At 37.4% G+C, this 24,559-nt stretch overlaps 1 protein-coding gene across 9 annotated transcripts in view; it reads right to left on the bottom strand.

Annotated features, from left to right (window-relative positions):
• Window positions 1-1,396: 1,396 nt before the first annotated feature.
• Window positions 1,397-24,559, bottom strand: part of LOC123712042 (nuclear receptor coactivator 2) — a 38,456-nt gene continuing 15,293 nt past the window's right edge. For 3 of the 9 annotated variants that reach the window (XM_045664966.1, XM_045664965.1, XM_045664960.1), the window contains 17 exons: window positions 23,758-23,877; window positions 22,348-22,636; window positions 20,200-20,486; window positions 18,292-18,449; window positions 17,310-18,217; window positions 16,675-16,908; window positions 15,340-15,608; window positions 14,607-14,789; window positions 12,349-12,520; window positions 11,489-11,737; window positions 10,910-11,027; window positions 10,755-10,831; window positions 9,828-9,936; window positions 8,651-8,755; window positions 7,694-7,849; window positions 6,664-6,725; window positions 1,397-5,357 (listed from right to left, as the gene is read on the bottom strand). In XM_045664966.1, coding sequence (XP_045520922.1) covers window positions 5,271-5,357; window positions 6,664-6,725; window positions 7,694-7,849; window positions 8,651-8,755; window positions 9,828-9,936; window positions 10,755-10,831; window positions 10,910-11,027; window positions 11,489-11,737; window positions 12,349-12,520; window positions 14,607-14,789; window positions 15,340-15,608; window positions 16,675-16,908; window positions 17,310-18,217; window positions 18,292-18,449; window positions 20,200-20,486; window positions 22,348-22,636; window positions 23,758-23,877 — 3,583 coding nt within the window. In that variant the 3' untranslated portion in view covers window positions 1,397-5,270. The remainder of the gene's footprint in view (window positions 5,358-6,663; window positions 6,726-7,693; window positions 7,850-8,650; window positions 8,756-9,827; window positions 9,937-10,754; window positions 10,832-10,909; window positions 11,028-11,488; window positions 11,738-12,348; window positions 12,521-14,606; window positions 14,790-15,339; window positions 15,609-16,674; window positions 16,909-17,309; window positions 18,218-18,291; window positions 18,450-20,199; window positions 20,487-22,347; window positions 22,637-23,757; window positions 23,878-24,559) is intronic. The other 6 variants (XM_045664967.1, XM_045664964.1, XM_045664961.1 and 3 more) reach the window with 5 other exon arrangements.

Consider the following 24,559-nt stretch of genomic DNA (forward strand, 5'->3'; position numbering starts at 1 on the left):
TACACGAAAAGGTATATTTATAAAGGCCTATCTTTATACATTGATATTTCAAAAATATAGTGATACGGTAGTGCCTTGTAATTCGGTAATCACTGTAATCCGGCCGGGTAATAGGGTTTGCAGGAAGGGTGGGTGGGTGTACGTGCGGGTTGCCACGGGCCAACCCATCGTCAGTCTTTTGTAGTTTGTTTATCGCCTTCCGTCTGCAATAGCGCCGCCACGTACACATTAACACAAATTGCGAATTATAAAAATGTTAGATAAAGTTGAAAGTTATCCTATAATTGCTTGGAAGTTTGAAATAGGCAGATAAACACAACTTTCTCGTTAAACCGCGTGTGCGGATTTTGTAAAAACTATGTCGCAGTGGTCTGTGACTGAATCGTTCAATTCGCCCGCGAAATAGGCCTCGCGATCGCGTCGTTCGATCGATTAAAACCATCGACCGCGTCACCGCTGCTGTCGCGGAGCATCCACGATCACGCCTTTCACATCAGGGATAAATTAATATCATCATCATCATCACTACGATGATCAGTTGGAAAACATACTGCCCCTTTGAGCCTCCACCGTTCAAATCTTCAACGAATTTTGGCATTAGACTTAAGATTATAAGTCACAATATCACCTCGAAGGGTACGTCAACGTCATCATGCAATACGGGCCATTTTTTTTAGTATGATGGAGATGCAACGGTTACCAGCGGGCGGTATATTGACAAGATTCTTATTTTTTTTGTACCGCACTCACACTAAAAGCATTGTTTCCGGTAAAAATCATAAGCAGCTTTGGAGACATATTGTGACCACCCAAATCTCCTGACTTTTTTATGGGGTCTATGAAATATAGCAAGAGTTTATGATTCTCTCTCTAATTTTGAGTAGTTGAAGACTAAAATAACGACAGAAGTGAGAGCCGTATCAGTTGACGTCCTGCGGCGTCTCTGCAAATTCGCTAGTCCTTTCACCGTGATGGAAGACATTTTGAAATCCGCAATGTATTAGCATTATAATTTACTGCAATTATATCATTACAAATACAATTTCTTTATACATTTATCGTAAGAAAAACTCGTAATTTTCATCGCCAAATTACAAACTCCAATAACGGGTTTAATGCAAGCCGTTAGATAAATTAAAAACAACGATGAAGCCGCCATTACAACTAGTTACAGAAAGTTATTAGAAAACGATAATTAGCAGTTTCTTTTAAGAATATCGGTTTATGGACGTTTTTACCTATTGTTTTTTTAGATGGAAAGTTGAGGATCAAATTATTATTTTTGTCAGTTTTCCAGGACCCAAGAACTCGAAAAATCTACTGTTCATAGCGGCGATCGTAACCTACATAATTACACAATATTAAAAGGATTGAGGTAAATTAAAAACAGTTTTATTTAGATATTAATATATTTTCGAATCTAAAATGTACAAAAAATACAACTTAAACATAATGTACTTAAAACTTCTGTTATACGAATAAAATTGTTTTAGATTCGAATACGTGGTACGAAGCATCGGATTAAGTAATTGACGATTACTATTAAGATGTCGAAACGAGGTACTAGAAAGTAATGAAAGTTACACATTCATTTTGGTTCACACAATTTTTTCCGAACCAGTAAATTCGTTACAATTAATATCAGAGTGGCTGCGTACAATGCACAGTGCGGTGCACTCGTACAACTAACATGTTTTACATTAAGTAAAATATAAACATAACGAGCTACATAATATATCAAATATTAATCAACCATCACTTCAATAACAACTTTGGTTGTATTCTAGACGTAAAAATATAATGTACTTTAGCTATGTACAATTTATAAACATACATACAATGCTTCGTGAAGCACAGCAACACAAATGAGCTTAACTAACATCTGAAGAACTAAATAACACAGACATGTGCCATTCGCAAAAAAGATTACTGCGCACGAAAACGACTAGTTATATTCAACACTAAATAGTTTTAGTCTGTTTAAGACTGGGTATGACTACACGTTAAAGCTGACAATATAACCCACCCGTAATTCTGTGTTTCACACATTTCATATTAAATAAGAACGTCGCAATAACCCTTTCCGCCGCTGGCCTTCACGTTTCAGGCTCGAAAACATAATTAGCTGTGGAGTGCGCCTACGTCGGATAACACCTAAACGAATACATGACATACCCTTGTACGTAGACGACAGGCCAAGACTCGAGGCATGATTTTATACAAAAAATAAAATCAACTGTACGGGATCAAATACCTCATCGTGTTAGCGACTGTCATCTTATAAATATCACATTTAATCTACGGAAGAATTACACAAAACTGATTTAATACATACATTTGAATGTACAGTGAATATTATACATACACTAATTATGTTTTCCTTTTGAAACAAAGATTCCCGTACCCATCAATGTTTCTTCATCGTGGAGCTAACTCACTACCGCTAGCCCGCGCACAGAGCTTTCGTTAAACTAATCATATCACATCGAAAACACAGTCCAATTTTCGCTGCGCCTGCGGCTGCGGATGGAGTCTTTGGACCCATTTAAATTTCCACATTGTCATCACTCTGTGCGACGGGTTACTTAATGCAAAAATAATTATTCCGATTATACTTACATAAAATTCCGATTTATATAACATTTCGAAATACATAGACAAATCTTTTGAAATTTTTAATATTTTTAAATCTATGGTGATAAATCTATAAGAATTTTGAAATGACAATAATTCTTACAGTAACAATGATAGATGAATATTTGTGAACATAGAAGTTCGTTTTTTTCACGTTAAACGTTCCACACGCGAATAGAACGTTCCCTGGATTTTAGTTTCGTCGGAGTCTCGCGCAATCTACGTGAAATATTAAAAAATGTGCTACACAAATATCTTTTAAATTACAGAGTAACATTTCACAGTATAAAGGCCAATTTTACAATTTTATCAAAATATTAATATAGGAATAATTATTCGTTGATGATTTTAAACAATGTTATCGACTTATTTGCTACCTTGGGTTTTGCTGGCGATCAGCGGATAGCCCGCCTCCGCCGAATGTACATTGCGAGAAAAGCATTACATTTCATTGATTTAGACGACTGCTATTTCCAAATATTTTATAAATATTTTTTCGTTGCTTGTTCAAAGCTTAAATTGACACTCTTTAAAGAATATTCAATTTCGCAAACATTTGACAATCGACCAATTATTTGTTTAACATTTATCGTAACATTAGCTTAGATCGAATATAAGTTTAGTTTTATTAATAAAACTGAAGTAGCTTATCAATAATTATATCATTCATATTCACTTATACACATTCGTTACAACAATATATTAAAAAATACTGTGTCTCTTTATATGAAGCATAGGCTATTTTATCACCAATGTTGCTGTTTTTTTTGTTCATTTTGAAGGCCATGGCTTTACCGATTTATTTTTACATCGAGTATACGATTAATTATTGTATTGTGATTTTGAAAAAATACTTTCGCTGGCACCCGGCGTGTTAAAACGTGTCACAATAATCCAATGGACGTCAATTATTAACACCTATTTCGTTATAAACATGTAAAAAATATCATCTTTTGACGGTTACACGAGCTGCGTTCGACAGTGACATTGACATGTCTGACTTGAGTGTCATCTATGGTAGAAGGCCATTAGTTGTACTTTGTATAGTCAGCGGATAGCACGGCGCGTCTGTCCGTAATAAAACAAATGGAATGGAATATTGCTACCTTTATCGGATGTAAAGCTTTATCTCACTATCAAAAATGCTAGTATTTAAGCCCCTGGTGAAATAATATTGGTCAGTAGTCTATCAGAACTATTATACTTTTAAGGTACAAAAATATTTATAATTATTTCTTATTCAGCTTACACCTTTATTTTGGTTTGGGTATTCTACTTGTTATTTGTACGTTCATCTTTAGGTAGGTATAATACATCACATTTAAATTTATATTTTATTATCTACGGGTGGTAATTCCAGAATATTGCTACTTAAGAAGTATGCGTATGAGAGATAATGACAAAATGAGAAAATTTCAGTAAACGTTACGTACCTACGTGTATGTGATTGTCACAAGTGAACGAGGGAGCATTGTGAAATGGGTATCTCAAATAGAAAAGTCCGTTTAGACAGGGAGTTGACAATGCTCCAATGAGTACAGCATCTTTTTAATAAATGTTATTACTATGGTCCCACTCGCTCTAATTAAATGGACACGAAAGCACACTTGAGTCATACACATTTACACTACATGTGCGGTTCTAGTTCGACCCACCGCTAATATTAACAGCTATACGAGAAATTTAAATTCTACATTTACGGTTTTTTTACATAAGGATTCTATGTAACAATCATTTATCTTGCGTATGGAATTAAAATCCGAATTGGACGCTTTGTAGTTTTACTAATGTGATTTTCTTTTGGAAGTTCAGATCTAGGAAGATGTGAAATTGAGCACTAGATACGCCGCAAAGGCGAAGTTCTAAGACGAAAGCCGCACTATGAATTATTTCCAATAACACCTCTTTAATTTTATGGCGTATCCATTTTTTATATAACAGTACTTGAGTTGAGGTAGTGTTAGGTGTGTCGTTTAGACGCCTGTCGGCAGTGCTGGGTCCTTGGGACGGCCTAAGCTCAAACTAGCCACGTCAGGCACGACTATCCGAGCGTCCTACGAAAGTTATGTGGGAATTCACGATACAGATAACTATTGTAAATAATAATTACAGAAATAAAAATTAAATTTAATAGTATTATTAAAATAAGAAACACAAGTATATTTTAACAAAATATTTACACTAAGGCAACAGCCTATAATTTAACAACACTCTATATATACACTGCGGCCCCTCGGTCTCTATGCGTCAACTATAAAAAATTCATATAAACCAGATTTATAATTGTAAAACGTTGTACATTGTTCAATGTAATTGAAATTCACACCAAAATATAAATAAAAAGCATAGAGTCGAAGACTTGAACGCATTCGCTCCGAATACTAACTTATTTTGTCATAACAGGTAACATCTGACTTTATAATACATAACGTTTACAACGCCAAAAATATGTATTCGTATAATATTGCACGCGGTCTATGGAAATATGCGTTAAAGTGATGACAAGAATCCCGCATTACTTCGAGGAAGTCACCGTCGCACTATAACTTACAGCTAAACTATACATACATACAGACATCTAATATCGAAGAGTTATCGGGGAGTAGGGCGGGGCGTAAATGCAAGGGCGTGGCCGGTCACTGCGACAGCAGCTTCTGAAGCAGAGAGGCCTTGCTGGCCGGCGCCTCATCACCGCCCGCCGCCGAGCCCGCCTCCGTAGTACTCTGTAGGGACACGCACTTACAACACCACTTCTTAAAACTTGTGCCTTGCTACTGATTTCGACACTACCCAAAACAACGACAACAGCTCTCAACAACAATTGTGAGTCGATGGTAATTTCGACAACACCTCTTGATAACAATCGTGTGTCGATGGTATTTTGGACAACACCTCTTAACAACAATCGTGTGTCGATGATATTTTCGAAAACCCCTCTCAACAACAATCGTGTTTCGGTGGTGCGTAATACCGAGCAAGGCACCAGAAGTTGACAGACCAAACAATAGGCGATGCACAGTGTTTAATAACTATAAATGCTGAACATCCTTTTCTGATCCGCAAATATTAGGCATGGTTTTTAGTCTTAATTATGAAAATATAAAATAATAAAAATGATCCTCATAATTTTGTTGAAGATGATCTTTAAATAGAGCATATCAAAATGTGAATTTATGACAAATGAAAGCGTGCTAAAATTAAAGCAATTAACCGATCGATTCGCTATGTTACCCCGTACGATACAACTGAACCACAATTCGTTTAAAAATAAAATATTTAATGATGCTTTTTTTATATTTTTTGTAACATATTTACCAAAACTGTCATATATTTTAGAAAAGATAGCTTGCAACATATACTGCAAATATAGCGATATATGTGGTAAACTTCAATAAATAGGCATTCTAAAATAATTGTGATATAAATCATGTAACGTACGGACGTAAACGTCTACATTTTGATCGCTCGTTTTTATTTTAGTAATTATTACATGCATCAGATCGTATTCAATACTAAAACTGCACTCGTAAAACGAAATAATTCGTATGCTAGTAAATTATTTCAGAAGCCAAACAAAGCGATCTATTGGCAAAATCAAACTTTCCGAGTTGAATCTAAACTCGTTAACCTCCACCCACATCGCATGCGAATTACCCCATTGTCCTATTACAAGCTAAAATGTCATAAGACAATACCTAAAAAGCAAATGACTTTAAGTTAAATCTATCGTAAAAGAGTTGTCTAGAATGACATAGGTACACATCACAAAAGCTCATCAAATCATTAAACCGGGAAATGTACCAAGCTGACCATCGATCAAATTGACAATCGCGCTCTACGCTTTATGACACACTGGCTGACGTTGGCACATTTCTTTATCGGCCTATAAATCAAAACTGTTCGACAACACACGCAGCAGAGCAGACTCAATACGTAATACGCTTATGTATTCTACGTAAAATGAAAAACCTAAAGAAAAAGTAGTGTCTGGGTGAATTAATGAAGTCGCTGGTTGCATCCCAGGCTTACCGGAGTGCTCTGAGGCGCCTTCCACGCGTTGGCCGCGCCGCGCCCGCCCGAGCCGCCGCCACCTACGTACCACACGCTACATTGCCACTGACCGACCCTTCTCTTTACAGCTATGAGCTATGGTCATATCTCATTTGGCCGCAAAACGAACTAACTTTGTAAGTAAAAGCATGTCGACGTTAACGGAAACATGATTGTATGGCACGGTGCGAAGTTAGTGAATATGAGACGCGAATTTAACATACATTTTTTATATCTGCGATATTGGTTACAATGTCATACATAAGAAGTTCAATGCTTGCACTATGGCTAGAATAAAAAAGTGGCATGTTATTGAAATATTAACAGGAAAAAGATTTTTAATTTATCGTATTTTGGCCTCGGCTTTATCAGACTATAAACATTTAACAAAGTTACAGCACGGCTTCGGTTTTTCTATCAGATTAACGTCCAACTCAGCGGCGGCAATTAAATATTTAAACAGTTATAAGTTGATAAAATTATGATCACCAGGGTGAGTGAGTGAGTGAGCATCTTAAACGACTCAACAGTAATAAGACCGAACCTTCACTATTAAACTGATCGATTGCCTTCAGTTTGGCCTCTGAAATTATTTCTACAGCATAGAATGGCCAAATATTGGGATATTTTTATTTTAGAAATATTAGAATGATAAATTTAACACACTTAATGGACTGAAAATATTAGTATGTGTATGTACAAAGTTAATTGTTTTATTTTAACAAGTTCTAGCTAGAAGAAAGAAAATTGAAATATACATTATAAAACACCAGATAGCTTAGGAAATATTAAAAGAATAAAAAAGCTTCAAATCTTAGCTAATTGTAAACACAACAAAGGCGGTTCAATATTGAATGTTTAGATAAAACTGGAATGTTTACGTAAATATAACTCCTGGCAACTGGAATGTAAAATTCTCCTAAAAAATACACTTCAATTTCCTTATCTCACATTAGCAATCAATCAACCACGTATTATACTTAGAAGTGGGGCATGGGGATATACTAACCAGGCGCGGGCATATCGAAGGCCAATAGCGGGTCTAGTTCCTGCGCGTGCATCTCCGGCCTGGCCGAGCGTGCGCCTACGACAGCGCGTAGTTCGTTGCGTACGTACTCGGACGTCCCGCCCCCCGCTGGCCCAGCACCTGCCCCGCCCGCCATATCTGAATTCAATTTATTCCTTGTATTTGATAATTAACCTTCAACGCGTGACAGACTGATCCAGACGTTACCAGCTTGCTTGCAATGCATTTTATATGTACTTATAGTATAGAAATTGTTAAGTAGCGATAGTTCGAGCATACTGATCATGCAAAATATCATTCGTAAAGTCTAATTTATCTACAACCTTACCTTATATACCAAATTTCTATCGACAAATCGTTTATAGAGACTAGTATTTATCACCTTATTGCAAGCGTAAATATATTTATGTTATTATAAATAAAAAAGTTAGTAAAATTATTGATGCATTGTGATTTACCTAGTGCAGAAAGTACCTAAGAGTTCAATTTATCGAACTTTCATCTGGAGATTGCATTTTTTTAATATGAATTGTGTCGGTGGAACGGTGAGGCCTTGCGGCATTCATACAGGCGGTCGCTCTGCGATATTGTTACCAAAATTAACCGAAGATTTGAGTATTTTTTTGATTAAATTTCTTATAGAGAATATATTCGTAAATTCCGTCACAAGTTATATAGAAGTGTTGGACAAGGGGTTGTGATATTGTGTGAGCAAATCAAATATAGAAACATGCCTTTTGATTTTAGAAATAAATTTATATATTTTCAATATAATTTTACGACAACCTCTGAAGAGACTTTCAATTTCATAAGGGTGACGTAATTTATGAGTCGCTTCTAACTCCGACACGTAAGAAACGCGACTCGCAGAGCGTCCGCCCTAGGTGAGCGTGAAATGGATGAAGTACACCAGTGGGCGAGATGAGCCGGGCTACTTACAAGGCATATGGTCGTGGGGCGAGGGGTGGGGCGCGAGGGGCGGCGCGGGTGGCGCCCTTCGGCCGAAGTCTCCGCAGTAGTCGCCATCCTCATAGTAGCCGCCCACTGCCACACACGCCCATTACAAACGGAACACACCGCTAACCGTTAACCGCTAACCTACCTACGCGACACGCCCGTCGCCTGCGATTAGGCACGACATTTTAGCTACACGTGGATCTGGGAATCTGTGACTATCTCGCTACCTCTACCCGTCGCATATATTACTAAATATTTTGGAAAAAAGCCAATAGTCATGCAATTAGTTAAATCGTTACGTCGCAACGGACGACGCTAGTCTCGTAGGTCTACGCATGCGAAGAATTAGATTTGCGCGATCATGCTTTCGGTAGTTCCTATGTCTATTAATATAAAACATTAGTATGCGAAAGCGCAATAAGGAAATCTTGGATCAGACTGATTTCGGAAAATAATTCGCTAATAATACTATCAAATAAAATACTATAATACAGCTCCTGAACCCAAAATGGAATTTACAAATTAAAATACACGACGACTTTAAAGTTAGAATAAATCTTAGCAGATTCCTAGAGAGCTCGCTAAACGAAATAAGATTATAATCGTATACAGATAGATATAAACAATTTGTTAATAAACGCCATTAATTTGCTATATGTATACGAATCATATAAAAGCTTGTTGTAAGAGCAACCGCGTCATAGCGGGTTAATAGGTATAAAATTCGATCTTGAACGAGTTATTTAGCATTCAGAAACAGTCATAAAGTAAAATTTGCCAAATATACTAGTTCAAATCTATGGATTTTATAGTAGAGTGTTTGTGTAATGAATGCAGCTGTATTCTGATACGAAAATTTCAATCAAGATATCTAAATTCCAAAACCTTTTTGAAAAAGTTTGACAAACAAAACTAGACCTAACTAGAAACGTGACTTCGTATTAGAACACTGCTCTTCGCGTGTGATATATGTAGTAATTTGTAGAGAGACGGCATTATTATAAAACGTGGTTTAAAGTTGGTTACACAACCTACGCCTACAAACTTTAGTCCACGTTATTATAAGGCCGTATATCAAAAGCGGATCGCGTAAACTTTTAAAACATGTATTGGAAGTATGTACTGTCTGGTTGGTGGCATGTGTATCTGTGGTGGTTACCGTGATGCGGTCGGGGTGCGCGATGATACGGCTGCGGGGTGAGGGGTGTGAGGGGGGTATGCAGCGCTGTTGACACGCCTGAGACACTTGGCCCATAGGCGCCGCCTCCCTGTAACACGATAATAATTTCTTCAATATACCAGATATAAAGTGACTCTTTATAGCGATGCTGAAGGAACTGCGCAATTTTGTTTTATAGAAATAATGTACAAAAGATGGACCATAAAGATAATATTTATAAAGAAAGGGAAAAAGGGAAGTACGAGAAAAGACCGGCTTAGAAAAAGGTAGATAGAATATATAGAAGCGTTATCAGGAAGCGAATGTAGAAACAAAGCAAAGATAGAAAAATTTAGAAGAAGCTGGAAGGGAAATTAGCATAACAAGTAATAAATATCGAAATTGTAACTGTAAAGAATGGAAATAAACGGCTTTTATTATGTATTTCATATTAAGCAATTAAGTTGCAAAGGACACAAGCTATATTTATGTAATAATATATAATACCCAAAGTCAAACAAACTTTACAACATCCTTGTGAAATATAAATAAACGGTTTGTTGAATCGTGTATTACAATTAAAACTTTGAACAAAGGCCAAGTAATTACTTGTGTTACGGAAAGAAACATTTGTAAAAGTTTGAAAAGTTTTTCTCGTAACGCCCATAAATAGAAATTGTGGCCAAAATAAAAGCATTAAGTAACTATATCGCACTTACTCCTTTATACACGCAAATGTGTGCGTACGTACGCACGAATACGCCAATTATATTTTCCTAGGGTAAGTTCATGCATTTTTACGGATATTAGATTTATATTTTTGCATAACCGAACTGTTAATTCAGTATTGATAATTTAGCAAATAGCTGGTAACAAAACTTTTGCCTCGAAGTTAGCCATTTATAAGCCAAAAATTTGTACACTTACATGGAGTTGTCTGCTCAACATGGGACTTTGCTGTGACGTCACTATTTTATTTGTACCATAACTTGAGCCCATTTGACCTAAAACAAACACAAATAATTGTCTTCCGCACATCTAGATACACAAAAATGTCATTTTACAGGGAAACTGTTACTCACTGGTCGGATGATATAAATGGTGGAAGTCAGCTCTGGGCAGCAATGTGACATTAGGCGGAGTTGCAGAGACCAGTGCGTTGATGGTTGACCCCAGATCCTGCTGGGGCTGTTCAGCAGCCTGTAACAATAATCAGTGAGGTGACATGACTGTATCAAGGCAAAATATGGGTTCAGTAAGGTATTCTAGACTAAAATCGCTAATTTTCCGTGAACCTTTGGCAAATTCAGCCCAATTCTATCCCGAAACTCTGGAACTTCTGGAAATCATGGATTTTCTCCCCTGCATTCCAGGATGTATGTCTACCTACAAGTATGTACGCGAGCGAAGAGTCGTTCGTTCGTCGTCGAGAACGCGGACGTTCAGTCAGTCAGTTTATTCGTTATGTACTAAGGTTTAACATCACAATTTAAAATAAAAAACACTTTAGTGACTTGGTGTCACTCCTGTTTACTTATGAATCATGCAATTCACCAATTCAACTTAAACACCATTCTATTAATGTTTGTGATGATCAAGCAGTTGTAAGAACTAAGTGAGATTTTCACATTCGATATGGAAAGTTCCGAAAAGCAACAGACCTCTGGCGAGACGAGCATCTGCTGCGACTCCTGCAAGTGAAGCAGCCGCGCTCGATGTTGCTCCACAAAGGCCCTGGCTCGCGCCGCCCCATACAATGCAGCTCCGGGCCCCGAGGGGCTTTGCGAGGGATACACGGGGGGCGCGGTGGATTGAGCCCCGCTGGAGGGCACGGGGCTCTTGCTGACAGATTCGCACTGCATGAGACTCTGTGTTATCGCATTGATCGCTGCTTTCTTTTCGTTCACGCCCTGTACCGGTAGAGGAAATGTTAAATGTTGACATTTACGCCTTAATTCATAAACAGTCCGATTACACTTTAACGTAGATCATAATTTGACAGAAGCAGTACTTCGGTTTAAGTTGATAGAATAAAGTTCCTTATCATTATTTCATTAACACAAAATATAGGCAATGCACGGTTTGTAGTATGTATGTTTAAATTATAGTAAAATTTTATTGATATAGGAAATTAACTATACAAAAAAATGGTGCCAATTTTATTGATCCAACATATATTTGCGTCAAAACTTTATAAAAAAAATTATTTCTAAAAAGACAAAAGACATATCGATCCAGCCATTTTCGAGGTTTTAGCGAGACAAACGAACGTTGTCCTTCATGATATTTCAAGCGATTAGGATATTAAACAAACTATGCAAGTACCAACTGCAGCGCCATCTGCCGAACTTATTCATGAATCTCAACCATCCAGGGCGTCACCCAAACGCATACAAAAAAAAATATTAAAATCGGTCCAGCCGTTTTAGAGGAGTAAGATGACACACTCACGTACCAATTGTAAAGATAATTTTCTATGGTAGAATATAAGTTTCATGAAACTTTCACTTTAATCGCGTACCTGGTAGTCATGTGAGGCAGCTCGCGTATCGAGATCCATTAGGGTGTGGTCGGGTGCACTATTACGCTCATTGTTCTCGATCAGCTCGTCGAGAATCTCTGATAGGGTTTTATCGCTGTGCACCTCAATGTCATTCCCGTTGCCCCCGCCTTGCACACGCGTACTGCCACCCCTATTAATACAATTTTATTTATTCTCATAAAATAAAAAGTGAGACAGCAAACTGAGGACTTTTCATATGTATAAAAGGGATGGTCTGTTATATATCGAACGAATGATCAATAATATACCCACAGATACTTTAGTATAATATTTTTTTTCTATGGGATAGTGAGGCAAACGAGCTTACGGGACGCCTAAAAGCGCAGTCATAGCAGCCCATGAACACCCATTTTAGTGAATAGTCGGCCTTTGAGAGAGGAGTATACTCTTTCTTTAAACAGGAGGTCGTATCTCCCAGAGAAGACTCCCCTGGAATTGATTCCACACCTCGCTAGTTCGTAGACCGTGGAAGACAAGCCATCAAGCTGATTTAATTAGCAGCCTGGGAGAGTTTTTTTTAACTATAATTAACTATACATTTTAAATTTCTATAACACCTACGTCAGATGATCTTTCCTCGGTAATAAATACAAGTAAAGTACAGTATTTACATATAATCATGTGTTAAGGAAACATAAGATTCAAGTAACATAGAACGCCAATTATTACCCATATAGCCCACACCTGCCATTGGAAATCGAGGGCATTATGATCAATTAAATATGTAAATTATGGAATGTAACCTTGGATTGTTATCACACCATAGCTTATTTAATATGCGTGATATCAACTAGTGTAGAGTCTCTTACTCGAATCAAATGTACGTTAACTGTTACAGTTAACGTGATAGTTAAGTAGGTAACAAGTACTATAAGCATTAATCCTATTGTATTTAAAAAAAAACATTTATTTTGATTATTTTTCATGATAAATATCAATCAAATAGGCAAGTAGGTGATCAGCCTCACGTGCTTGACACACGACGAGTTTGGGTCCTAAAGCAAACCGGTTTACTCACGATCACCGATAAACAAAGACATAAAAGTCGCAGGCAGAAGCCATTAGACCAACACTGCTCTATTGTTTTAAAAAAATGTGATTTTTGTGTTCAGTTGCCAACAGAGAAGAAAAGATAAGTAAACCCCTGTGACCCTAAGATATTCATTAAAAATATATACTGCCATAGTACGTTAAAACAATTTTCATTCATAATTGTTTTCAACTTTTTAGCCTCGACAACTTTTTACTCTACACGTAATAACCTTTTGTTTCCGAAATAAAACAATAAATAAAGTTTGCCTGACAAAACAATTCTTTACACAAGCTCGCGATTGGCATCGCATAAAAATTTAAACAGAAGTGCGTGATCCTATCACAATAGAATTAATTTATTCACAAATTAAAATAGCAAACGTCCATTTTGTAATTCAGCCTTGATTATGTATCTAATATTTTGTGTAAAGTGTAGGGGCTTGTTGGTTCTACTGCTACATATTCTGACAGTTGAAGCACTAACAGACGACGAAAAAATTTTGGTCACAAAGTGAGGCAAAGACTGGACCCCATAAAATTTAAGATTTAATTAAGTTTTTTTTTTGATTTTATGATTTTTATTTTATCCCTAAATTATGTAAAAGAAACACTACTTTCGAGTACATTTGTCAGACAAATTAACAAGGTTGCGAACCTCGACTATTACAAAATACGATACAGTTTCTCATAACCCACAATATTATTTAGAACTTGATATTTTTCGTTGTATTTAATTCGTTCTAAAGAGTATTAAGAATAAATAAATGTTATATAAAATTATAAAAAAAATAAATAATAATTAATCTAAATAGTGACTATAACGAACAGTTTTGTGTTAGTGGGTTAAGCGTGCGATGATCACTTTCTGTTTAGATCCCCGCATTAAACACTCGCTCGTACGGTGAAGGAAAACATAGTGAGGAAACCAGCATGCTTCAGATAACGTGTGTCAGACACAGAAGGCAGATTGCCTACTTGCCCATTAGAAAAACAAATTATTACGAAACAGATACAAAAATCCGAGACCGAGACTAAAAAGTTTAAAGTGCCATTAGCCCAAAATCTACATAATCTTACAAAATTTTAAAAATTAACATTTTATTCGTGCCGGGAATCGAACGTACGAATTGAAATTACATTTAAGTGCCACTAATAAACGTCTACCATATCTCAAATATACTCACGGCGGCTGCGCATTGTATCCATGATGCGGAGCGGGGGCGGCATAATGCAGGGGGGAAGGATGCGAAGGGGGCGGGGGGTAGGCCCCCCGGGCCCCTTGCAGTACCAACTGCAGGTGGCTTTGAGCGCTCCCAGTTTCACCTCCAGCGCTACCCACACCGCCATTCATGTTGCCACCACGATTGCTGTAAAAAAAAAAATTTGTAGTTAAATTAAATTATATATATAAATGGGGCTCATATATTTAAATCAGCCAACAAAAATCCCTAAAGTTAGGAAGCGAATTCATATACTCTGAGTGTTAATTACTCCGATAGAGTCCCTGTATCGGACTTACAGACTTACTTAAGGAATTATTGCGGGAATCAAAAGACTGCGCGTAAACGCTAAAAGCTATGCCATGACACACTACGTTTGATTAACATTTTAAATTTATTTACCCATTAGTTATAAATTATTTTTAAACATGGCACAAACTCCCTTCTACGAGTATACTATTTTGAACCTTATTTTTTTCTATACAAATAATAATAAACGCAAAATATGTTGCTGTCCGAGTATTTTTTTAAATTTCCACTTGAACTCTGACAAATACTTTAAGGGGAGAAAAAATTCCGGTTTTTATTTTGGAAAAACGACTTTATTTAACATTTATTCCAGTAGCAAAGGTCGCGGATAAAATCAATTCGAAAAATACTTTTAAAAATCTAAAGTAAATTTAAAAATGAAACTCACTTGGCGGCCAGCATATTAGAGAGCGTGTGCGGATGTTGCCTGGGCGCGTGCGCGGGGTGCGGAGGGCGTTGCCGGGGGGGAAAGGCCCGGACGGGGTGTAGGGGCAAAGGGGTGGGGGGCGTCGTCTGCTGCCGAGCGAGCAGCGACACCAAGATCTGGTTCTTGAGGCAGAGCTCGCTCTTGCCGACGCTCGCGGGGCTGCCCAGGCTACTGCTCGTGCTGCTGCCCGCGGCCGACGATGTTACCTGCGTAGCGATCGCTTCAGTTCTCTGGATTTAAGTTAAACAACGTGACTAATTTATTTTAAATAAGTGTTTCCACCTGATTCTGAGCAATAAAATAACTGCCGAAGTAGTTTATTTTACTGTTCTGAACTATACAATGGTACCTCGATATATCAGTGTTTTGATATATTAGCAGCCGAGTAAGTGATATTTTGCTTTGAGATGCAGTTTGCGCTTTTAGCTTTTCGTACACTTACAAAGAAAAATACTGTTACAAGCATGAGTCCGAAGGAGATGTCTATAGAATTAAAGCGAGAAATCATTTTCTTATTCGAAAACAGTTAAACAAACAACTCGAGGTGGCGTTTTGGGTGCTGGAACGGATTCATGGTATTTCAATTAATTTCATTAGGAAAATTGCTTTGAAATACGAGAAATGTTACGAAACAAAATAAACTCGTATGTCGAAGTAGCATTGTACTAGTTTTAATTATTAACTAAAAGTTTTAAGAAAATTTAAGTTTAATTTGCATCTGAAAAATAATTCCTACTTCAATAGACGTACGTATACGTAAAATTCTCAATGTGTAGTTACAATAACCCTTCTTAATCTGTTCAACAGCTTTCCAATACAAATTTGTTTCAAAAATAATATAATTGTCATTTATATTAACTTCAAATTGTTTTCATCTCAAAGTAAACACCCCCCGAAAGATCGAAATAAATACCTTTTATGAATATGAGGATACAATCAAAAGTATTTTAACACATTTATTTTATTTATATATTAACACTTCGTTACACTACAATATTTAAAAAAAATTGAACATAATTAAATCAAAAGGAGGGCAACTGGCGGCCTTATCGCTTTCACTGTGAGTAAAGAAAAATAATAATGTATTAAATTACATAAGATAGGCAAGTAGTACAAAAATACATGTTATACACAGTTATTAAGACAAAACTAAACAGGAACAAAAAAACAGCGATATTTTTTTTATAGAATATGAGACAGTAGCCTCACCTGGTGTTATGTGAGTGAGTGCCCATGGGCAAGAGGATCATTAAATTTAAAATTTGGTACGCTCAATATGTTATACGTATTAGATACCTGTTGGTGTTCTGGAGTAGCCCTCTTCGGGTTAGCAGCGGTGGCTTTTGATTCGTCAAATTTGCGTTTAATGCCCGCAATACGTTCCAAGTACAACTCGTTCTCGTGTCGACCCCCATTGCCCCCACTGCTACTACTTCCGCCCCCCGGCCCCCCCGCCAATAGCTGGGACAGCAGTGCACTTGAGCTGCGATTCCTGTCATCACCGTCTTCATCCGACTTGTCGTTCAGTAGCTGTGGATTTTTATATATTTTAACAAACCACACAAGAGTCAATTGTAATACAGTACCCAGTAAGAACATTGTTTGAACAGTGTGCGAGAAGTGTGACGTTGCATTGTGCTATATTAAACACAACAATTTTTTCAAACATTTTCACCTAAGTTAAGTTACCTTCATGAGGCCGTGTTTGTATGTCTTTAAATTTGATTTTCTTAAAAAAAAAAACATGTATTTCCAGAAACCATTTCTTTCAATAAAACTTTTCCATTGCCTATTTAAAAATTGGATATCTTGCTCTACAGAAAGTTACTTATGTAAAATGTAATTTTTTTTTTGCTTTTGTTACTTGTGTAAAAAATTTATAAAGCCAAAGAAAGTGTATAAAATATAGTACAGACGACCGTAAGGCATACCTTTAACATCTGATTATTATGGTGTGTCGGATGTTGGGCGGCGTGAGAGGTGGGAGGCTGATGGCTGTGAAGCTGCTGCGGATGACGCTGCTGCGGCTGCGCTGAATGCAGCGGTGACAGCGCCGAGGCGGGAGTGTGCGGCGTGTGCGGTGTTAAGGGCGTGTGAGGCGTGTGAGGCCCCGACGAATCACCGCCGCCACCCTCCTCGTCCTTCTGGTTCAACAGATCCTTCAAAATCGGGTCGTTGGTCTTTTTTGAGCTGAGCAACGTCCGCAACCGGTTCGGCTTCTCAGGTAGCGGCGCCGGATGAGGCGTCAGCGGAGTGGGAGGCGTGCGAGGCGTCGGCGGGCCTTCTCCTGGGGTCGAGGGGGCACGGGGCGTGAGCGGAGCCCCCGCGTCCTCTCCGGTAGGTTCTTTACGCTCTTTACTGTCCTCGCCGGACACTTCGCTTATCGCGAACGTCGAACCCCACGGATCGAGGTCGAAGTCGTTCATCGAGAACTGGGACTCCGGCTCGGGCGTCGGCACGACCGGCGAACGGTACCGTGGGGGCGCAGAGGGATCGCCGTTTACGATGGAGGTCATCAGCGGCCCACCGAGTGGAGGTCGCGTCGATTCGAGTATATCGTCGTCGTCGCCGACCACGGTGTTGGTGGACATGATGAAGTCGGGTTCACCCGCGGTGGGAAACAGGCGCGACTGGGCGCTGACTCTGAAGCGCGGACCGTCGGCGCCGAGACGCAGAGCGTAGGGCTCGCTGACCAGCAGCCCGCCGCCACGGCAGACCACTTCCTGCAAGTGCGCCGACACGCGGGCGCGATCCCCGCTATCTACTAATTCCAAGTAGCGAGTGCCCACAAGAGAGAGGGTAGAGCTTATACAGTTCTCGACCCCGGAGAGATCACAAGCTGAAATAGAGACCGATGTGTCACTTCGGCTGGACATAAAATATGGGGGTGAAGGTGGGCAAGGTCCAACTTACAGAGAATTGTGAAGGTGCAGTCGAGTCTGAAGACGAGGGCGGGGCGGGGCGGCGCGGGGGCGGCGGGGTCGCAGCGCCGGATGACGCACATGACGGAGCCGGCCTCCTCCGCCGGCGACGCGCGCACCGCCGCCGCGTGGATCACGCACTCCGCCAACCTAAGATCATCACAAGTTGTATCATCATACGTCATCATACGTCAATGCCCGGGAACATTACGCAGAATGCTACAAAAACCGGTACTTTAGAATCGGAAAGGCAGAACAAAGCCATATAGGAAATACATACACTACACTACAACCTCTTTAGATCTGGACCTCAGAATTTCTGTATCTATTTCATAATCATTTGTCAATCCAATAAACAAGTAGGTGATCAGCCACCTGTGACTGACACATGCCGTCGACTTTTTTGGTCTATGTCGGATTCCTTACGTTTCCTTCCGAGCCACTAGGCCAACACTACTCTATTGCACATAAGAATATTTATAAAAAAATTAAATTGTGACAAGGACAATAAAAATAGAAAGCATTCAGCATTTATTTTAATTAACAACACATTACACTTACTTAACATAATCATGACCTCTCTAATAATAACTTTACTACATATAGGGAAATAAATAAAAATTCACGACCTCTTAAATATTTTTACTCAACAGAGAACTAACTCTATTTATACTCAACAGAAATCCAGCTGACTTAGGCGAAGCGCGCACAGGGTACTTTTAAGTTTTTGTGATTGTCGCGTCATGTTGTTTAAAATGGAGTGTGCTTACGAAGAGTAACCGTGTCAAAACGTTTTTGAAATCGAAGCGTCATTTGCCGATATGGACAGAAGAAAATAAGACCGAATATTGGGTACATCCTCTTTAGAGTCACAGCCTACTAAGTAGAAAGTTCTGCACTATGCACTCTTCCCATGCTTAAATATACAGGAGTATTCTTTCAGTTTTTTTTAATAGAGTGCTGGACTCTTTTCCAATTCATCAATAATGATGTCATTATCAATATCGTCTTCTCGAATATTCAATTTTTGTGTGGGTGATGACGCCATTTTGCGTGCACCAAAGTGGAGAATCGGAATCAAACGCGAACGATGCTGATAGTGACTGCTGTGAAAATCAAAGAGCGCGGTGACGGTGACAGTTTCGTCATGGGCTTGATCGCCGGTCGGCGTACATACAAATCCCTTAGGATTATCTTCCCTTTTCTAATTAAAATAGTTTGTTTTAAAGTTAACTATAATTAAGTAATTAAATCTATTAACCAATTCGTGTTAAATATCTCGATAATTATATATATTTCAATATGGATCTTATCAATTCATTGTCACGACAGATTACATTTATTGGTAACAAAATACCTACTCATGCTGATAAGGCATATTACAACAAAAAGTATGTTGCTGCAGTTTGTGTAAACCTGCATACGTGTTGCTTTTTCAAATTACGTATTAAAATAATTTACTTATAGAACACTTGATGGAAATAAATATGGATGTTTGAATAAAAATGTTGCTTACATTAAATAAAATTTTGAACAGAAAATAAAGTTAATCGATTATTGTTTAAAAAAGAGTATAATTCGTTTTATGAGTCGGTACTAATATTAGACTTATTATTTTAGTTGTTACAAAAAGGAAGTAACAGTTGTTTATTTCAGCAGTCTTATTGCTTTGTTATTTTTTGGGATTTTTTTAAAATAATTCAAGCAATAACCAAACCAAAACACAACCTTTTGTTGTATTTTCTTTCACTCATAATAAAGTAAAAATATTGACCATAAGTCACATGTAAAAAAGTTTGTGAATGCTGTTGATTGACCACCAATAAATAAATTTAATTTGTAAATTATTTTTAGTTTAATTAGACAAATCGTTATTATTTATTAAAGCAAGATCTATTACCTGCTACCATCAGTCGCAGTGGAGTCCTTGACCAGGAACCGTGCCTGTATGTTTTGATACTTTTCAGGATCCGTTGGTCCCCACGTGAAGGTCTGTATGTTCCTTAGCAGCGGTCTCAGCTTGGCGTGGTCCTCAGTGTGCAATAAGGAGAATATCGACTTCTTATACAGCTCGGTGCGTTCCACAAGAATCAGTTCCTTTATATTTTCAGTGACACATTCAATCTCCCCCTTAGAGTTGATTTCCATTAAAATCAACCCCAAAACACTTGTGTAGTGCTTCACCGCCTGAAAATTAATCAATTTAGTATTACAAAACCTACATTTCTATACAAAACCTGTGAGAAACATAAAAAAAAAGTCTGATAATTCTAACATACATATTTCCAGTATATAATCAAGATATTGCAACAAGGCATACACCTCCCTCGAATAAATAACCAACAGCCTCAAATAGCAATAATATAGATATAATTAAAATCATTTTCATTAGTCCTTTGTCACTTTGCAAATAAACGTGACACAACATTTTTATCCTTCGCGTAAGTTTACGAATAACAGCACTGTATGACAAAATTCAGAATCATTGTCGAATATTCTGATATTCGACAATGATTCTGAATATTTGAAGAAAAAAAACTATAACCGAAGTCATAATGCACATAAAGACTTGATTTTTTTTGTTTTATAAAACTGTGGGCAAACGGGCAGGAGGCTCACCTGATGTTAAGTGATACCGCCGCCCATGGACACTCTCAATGCCAGAGGGCTCGCGAGTGCGTTGCCGGCCTTTTAAGAATTGGTACGCTCTTTTTTTGAAGGACCCTAAGTCAAATTGGTTAGAAAATACTTCAGTGGGCAGCTGGTTCCACATAGCGGTGGTGCGCGGCAAAAATTGCCTTGAAAAACGCTCAGTCGCGGAACGGCAGACGTCGAGGTGGAATTTTGTATTCTGCCTTGACGTCCGATGATAAAACTCAGCTGCAGATATTAATCCAAATAACTCCTCTGAACACTCTCAGTGGTAAATGCCTACCGCATGCGTACTAAACTGTTTTCTACAATCACAAGTCATGATAAACCAGTACCCTTGTTTTCCACACAAATCAAACGTAAAGAAATCTAAATCTAAAGTGGCTAGAAATAGTTAATACTTGTAACATTGTGTTGATAATAAGAAGCATTTCATCATGGAAGAATCATTGAGTCATATCTTAGCAATATTATCTGTTTACACAGACATTAACTTGATTGATTAATACAATAAAACTAATTATTATTTAGCCTCTACATGATAGATTCACAAGTGTATTTCTTACATATACTATCAAACTGTATAAGACAGCCAGCAAAAATAGTCAAATTATTAAAAAATACTAGTACTGTGGCCAGTTAACGAAATTTTTACGCGTTGAATTACCGCCAACATTCGGAAATGGTCTAGATAGGTACTGACTATATCAGGAATCTGGATTTTACAGCAGTATTTTTTAGTAGTATGTAGTATGTGCGTAATGAGAACCAGCGTTTTTGCTATCAAAACTGGATCTGTATTATCTTAAATCTTATAATAATAATAATCATCAATATCTGAATAAATAATGATTATTATTATAATAAGTGTCTTTTCATGGTTTCCAAAATTTATATAATTTGAATTCTGAAGTATCAAAATGATTAATGTCGTATCATTGCTGTTGTCAATATAACAAAAAGAATCATTTAGCTTTATGGTTCTCGTCCATATATTTTCTGACATTGTCTCTCTAACATAATCGTGTCTTGCGAGAGTACGAGAAAAACTGTAGATATATGTGATTGTAGCAACACACAAGAATTGCACATAGTCATAGTAATTTCACAAACAACAGAAATACCCATACATCTTACTCCATGAAGGAGTAGCATTTGTATATATGCAAGTAATAGCATGACAACAGGTGGCTAACTCTTGCTGCCATCTTGCAGACCACGATAGATTACTACTACATATATAAGAGGACTAAGTTTCGCTTTCTGTCGAGTCCCTAACATTAAAGTAAAACAAGCAGATTGAATTTCTCTCTGTAGTACATCAGTCATTTATTACTGACGGCCAACGGTCATGACATACTCGCTAGCAATAAGAATATAATCAAAGATATCATACCTCTATTAGCGTACTAATTTCGGTGTAGTGATGAGGCGGCGGCTGCTGCGTGGAGCTGACTTCGCCCGCCTGTAAGGGCGACCGTGCAGGCGCAGATCGCAACGGACAATCAGAAGGGCAGGCCTGTCGACGACTAAGCACCTCTGAAATCTGGCGGGTGGCCTCGCGAACGATGCCGTTCTTGTCTGGCTGCCGCACCTCCGCCAGACACGTGTGCAACAGCTCTTCAAGCTGGTTTATGACTTCGTTCTCCAGCTCACGACGACGCTTCTCGTTGAAGCACTTATTTCTGAAAGAGAAACATCACATTGATTGGTAGAATTTCTCATATTAACAAAATATAGTAGTTTCACAATATGATTAGTTGGCAGATTTAATCACTAAACTATCCAGTTACTAAACGCCCAAACAGAACTTAGGTGGAGTTTAGAACGGATACAGAAATGGCATTGTGGCATTTCCAGATGGTAAAAATCAGGTCTAGAGATTTCGATCTATTTTCTTTTGGGTAGTAATTAATTAAGATTTGTAATATTGAAAGTTTGAACGAACTTTTTTATTGCGTAACATTTCAAAAACTTGAACAATCTCATCCAGTTGTTGCTTAGTGTCTGAGCGTTCTACCAATAAACATTGACGTAGCATAAACAAGAAAAATTCGTAATAAAAATACATAACGGTATATTTCGTTAGGACTAAGGACTTGAAGAAATGACTTATAATTAAATTTATAATAAGCGAAGATAAAATAAAAGGTTAACGAAACGTGTATAAGGTAATGGATCCATAAAAAAGATGCGCTTCTCAAAACAATCAAGTTTATGTACAGATGAATCTATCAAAATTCTTTATGATATCTTTAGGACAGATGTTATAAAATACTTGAATTATATGAACATAAGCATAAAAACCATAATCAATGTTTGAAAATATTAAGTTGCTTTAATTATAAAGATCAGAGTTTTCCAAGTCAAGAGCTAGTGTATGAAAAATTCAGAGAGAGGACTCAATGAATATTTCTTGAAAACAATATCAAAAGTAACAAAAATTCATAACAATTTCATACTCAGAAATCATTGAGTAATTTGTTTCAAAAATTGTACTTGTGATAGTAATCAATAATACATTTATAAACAAACCAAATAAATATTTAACAATTATCATTATGCGACGTAACAATTTCGAAACGACAAAACACGATGCAAATCAATCACATGTAATAAGTAAGAATGAAATTAAAAGTGAAAATATATCGAAGCGTGTCGTAGATCATTACTTATTTATAGAGTGGTGACGATGAGAGTATTAATTGATTTTCTTCAATTCCAAGCCGTATATTAATAAAAGAATAAACCGAAAGTCGAAAGTGATCTCGTGGAATCTTAAGTTTCCAATTGGCAAGATACGTACATTTGAGATTGGGGCTGATTGCCAGACTTTTTTCTGATCTTCTTGCCCGGCGCTGTCACGCTCATCTTGCCCTGCACGCCCCTCCATGTGTCTCCCGCTTGGAGGTCACAGGATTCGACTCTACACAGGCATCAAACAAATCATCTATTATTAAAGCGGACCTCAGTGTTCAGTGTTCCGGATGATATTTCATGATTGTATGGAATGAAATCTCCTTCAATGCCGAAAAAAGAACCCGTAAAGAATGAATGCACTTAACTCACACAGTTTTTTGTATGAATCAAACGCTTGCCCCAAATCTATTGACCTTGAACGATTAAAGTACCTAAGTGAATGATATCGCGCTCTACAACTTGAATAATAATAAATTATCAATATCTACTGTTGCCACTAAATAAATCATTTTACGGTTAAAGAGCACTGATATCAGTGTAATTTCCTATGCAAAATTACAGTATCAGGCTTGGATAAGAGGAAAGTTTTATATAAAATACCTTAAACATATTACGTTCTACAGTAGATATAACCCTTCATAAGTAACATTCCTATAGCGTATGTATACAAAAAACCTTCGTTTATATAATTGGTATTGTGTATAATATTGAGTGAGTCATAATCATAACACAATACTTGTGCGAAAACGTTTGGGTGGGTTTTATAATATAGACTTTTGAATACCTTATATATAAACAAATATTTGTAAAAATTACATTTACACTATATTACAATGTGTAGTAGAATAGTTTATATCTTAATTCCTAACATCGAAATTTCGACTAGTGAATGATTAATGCGAAAGAGG

Source organism: Pieris brassicae, chromosome 7, assembly GCF_905147105.1.
Source record: "Pieris brassicae chromosome 7, ilPieBrab1.1, whole genome shotgun sequence".
Taxonomy (NCBI): Eukaryota; Metazoa; Arthropoda; class Insecta; order Lepidoptera; family Pieridae; genus Pieris; species Pieris brassicae.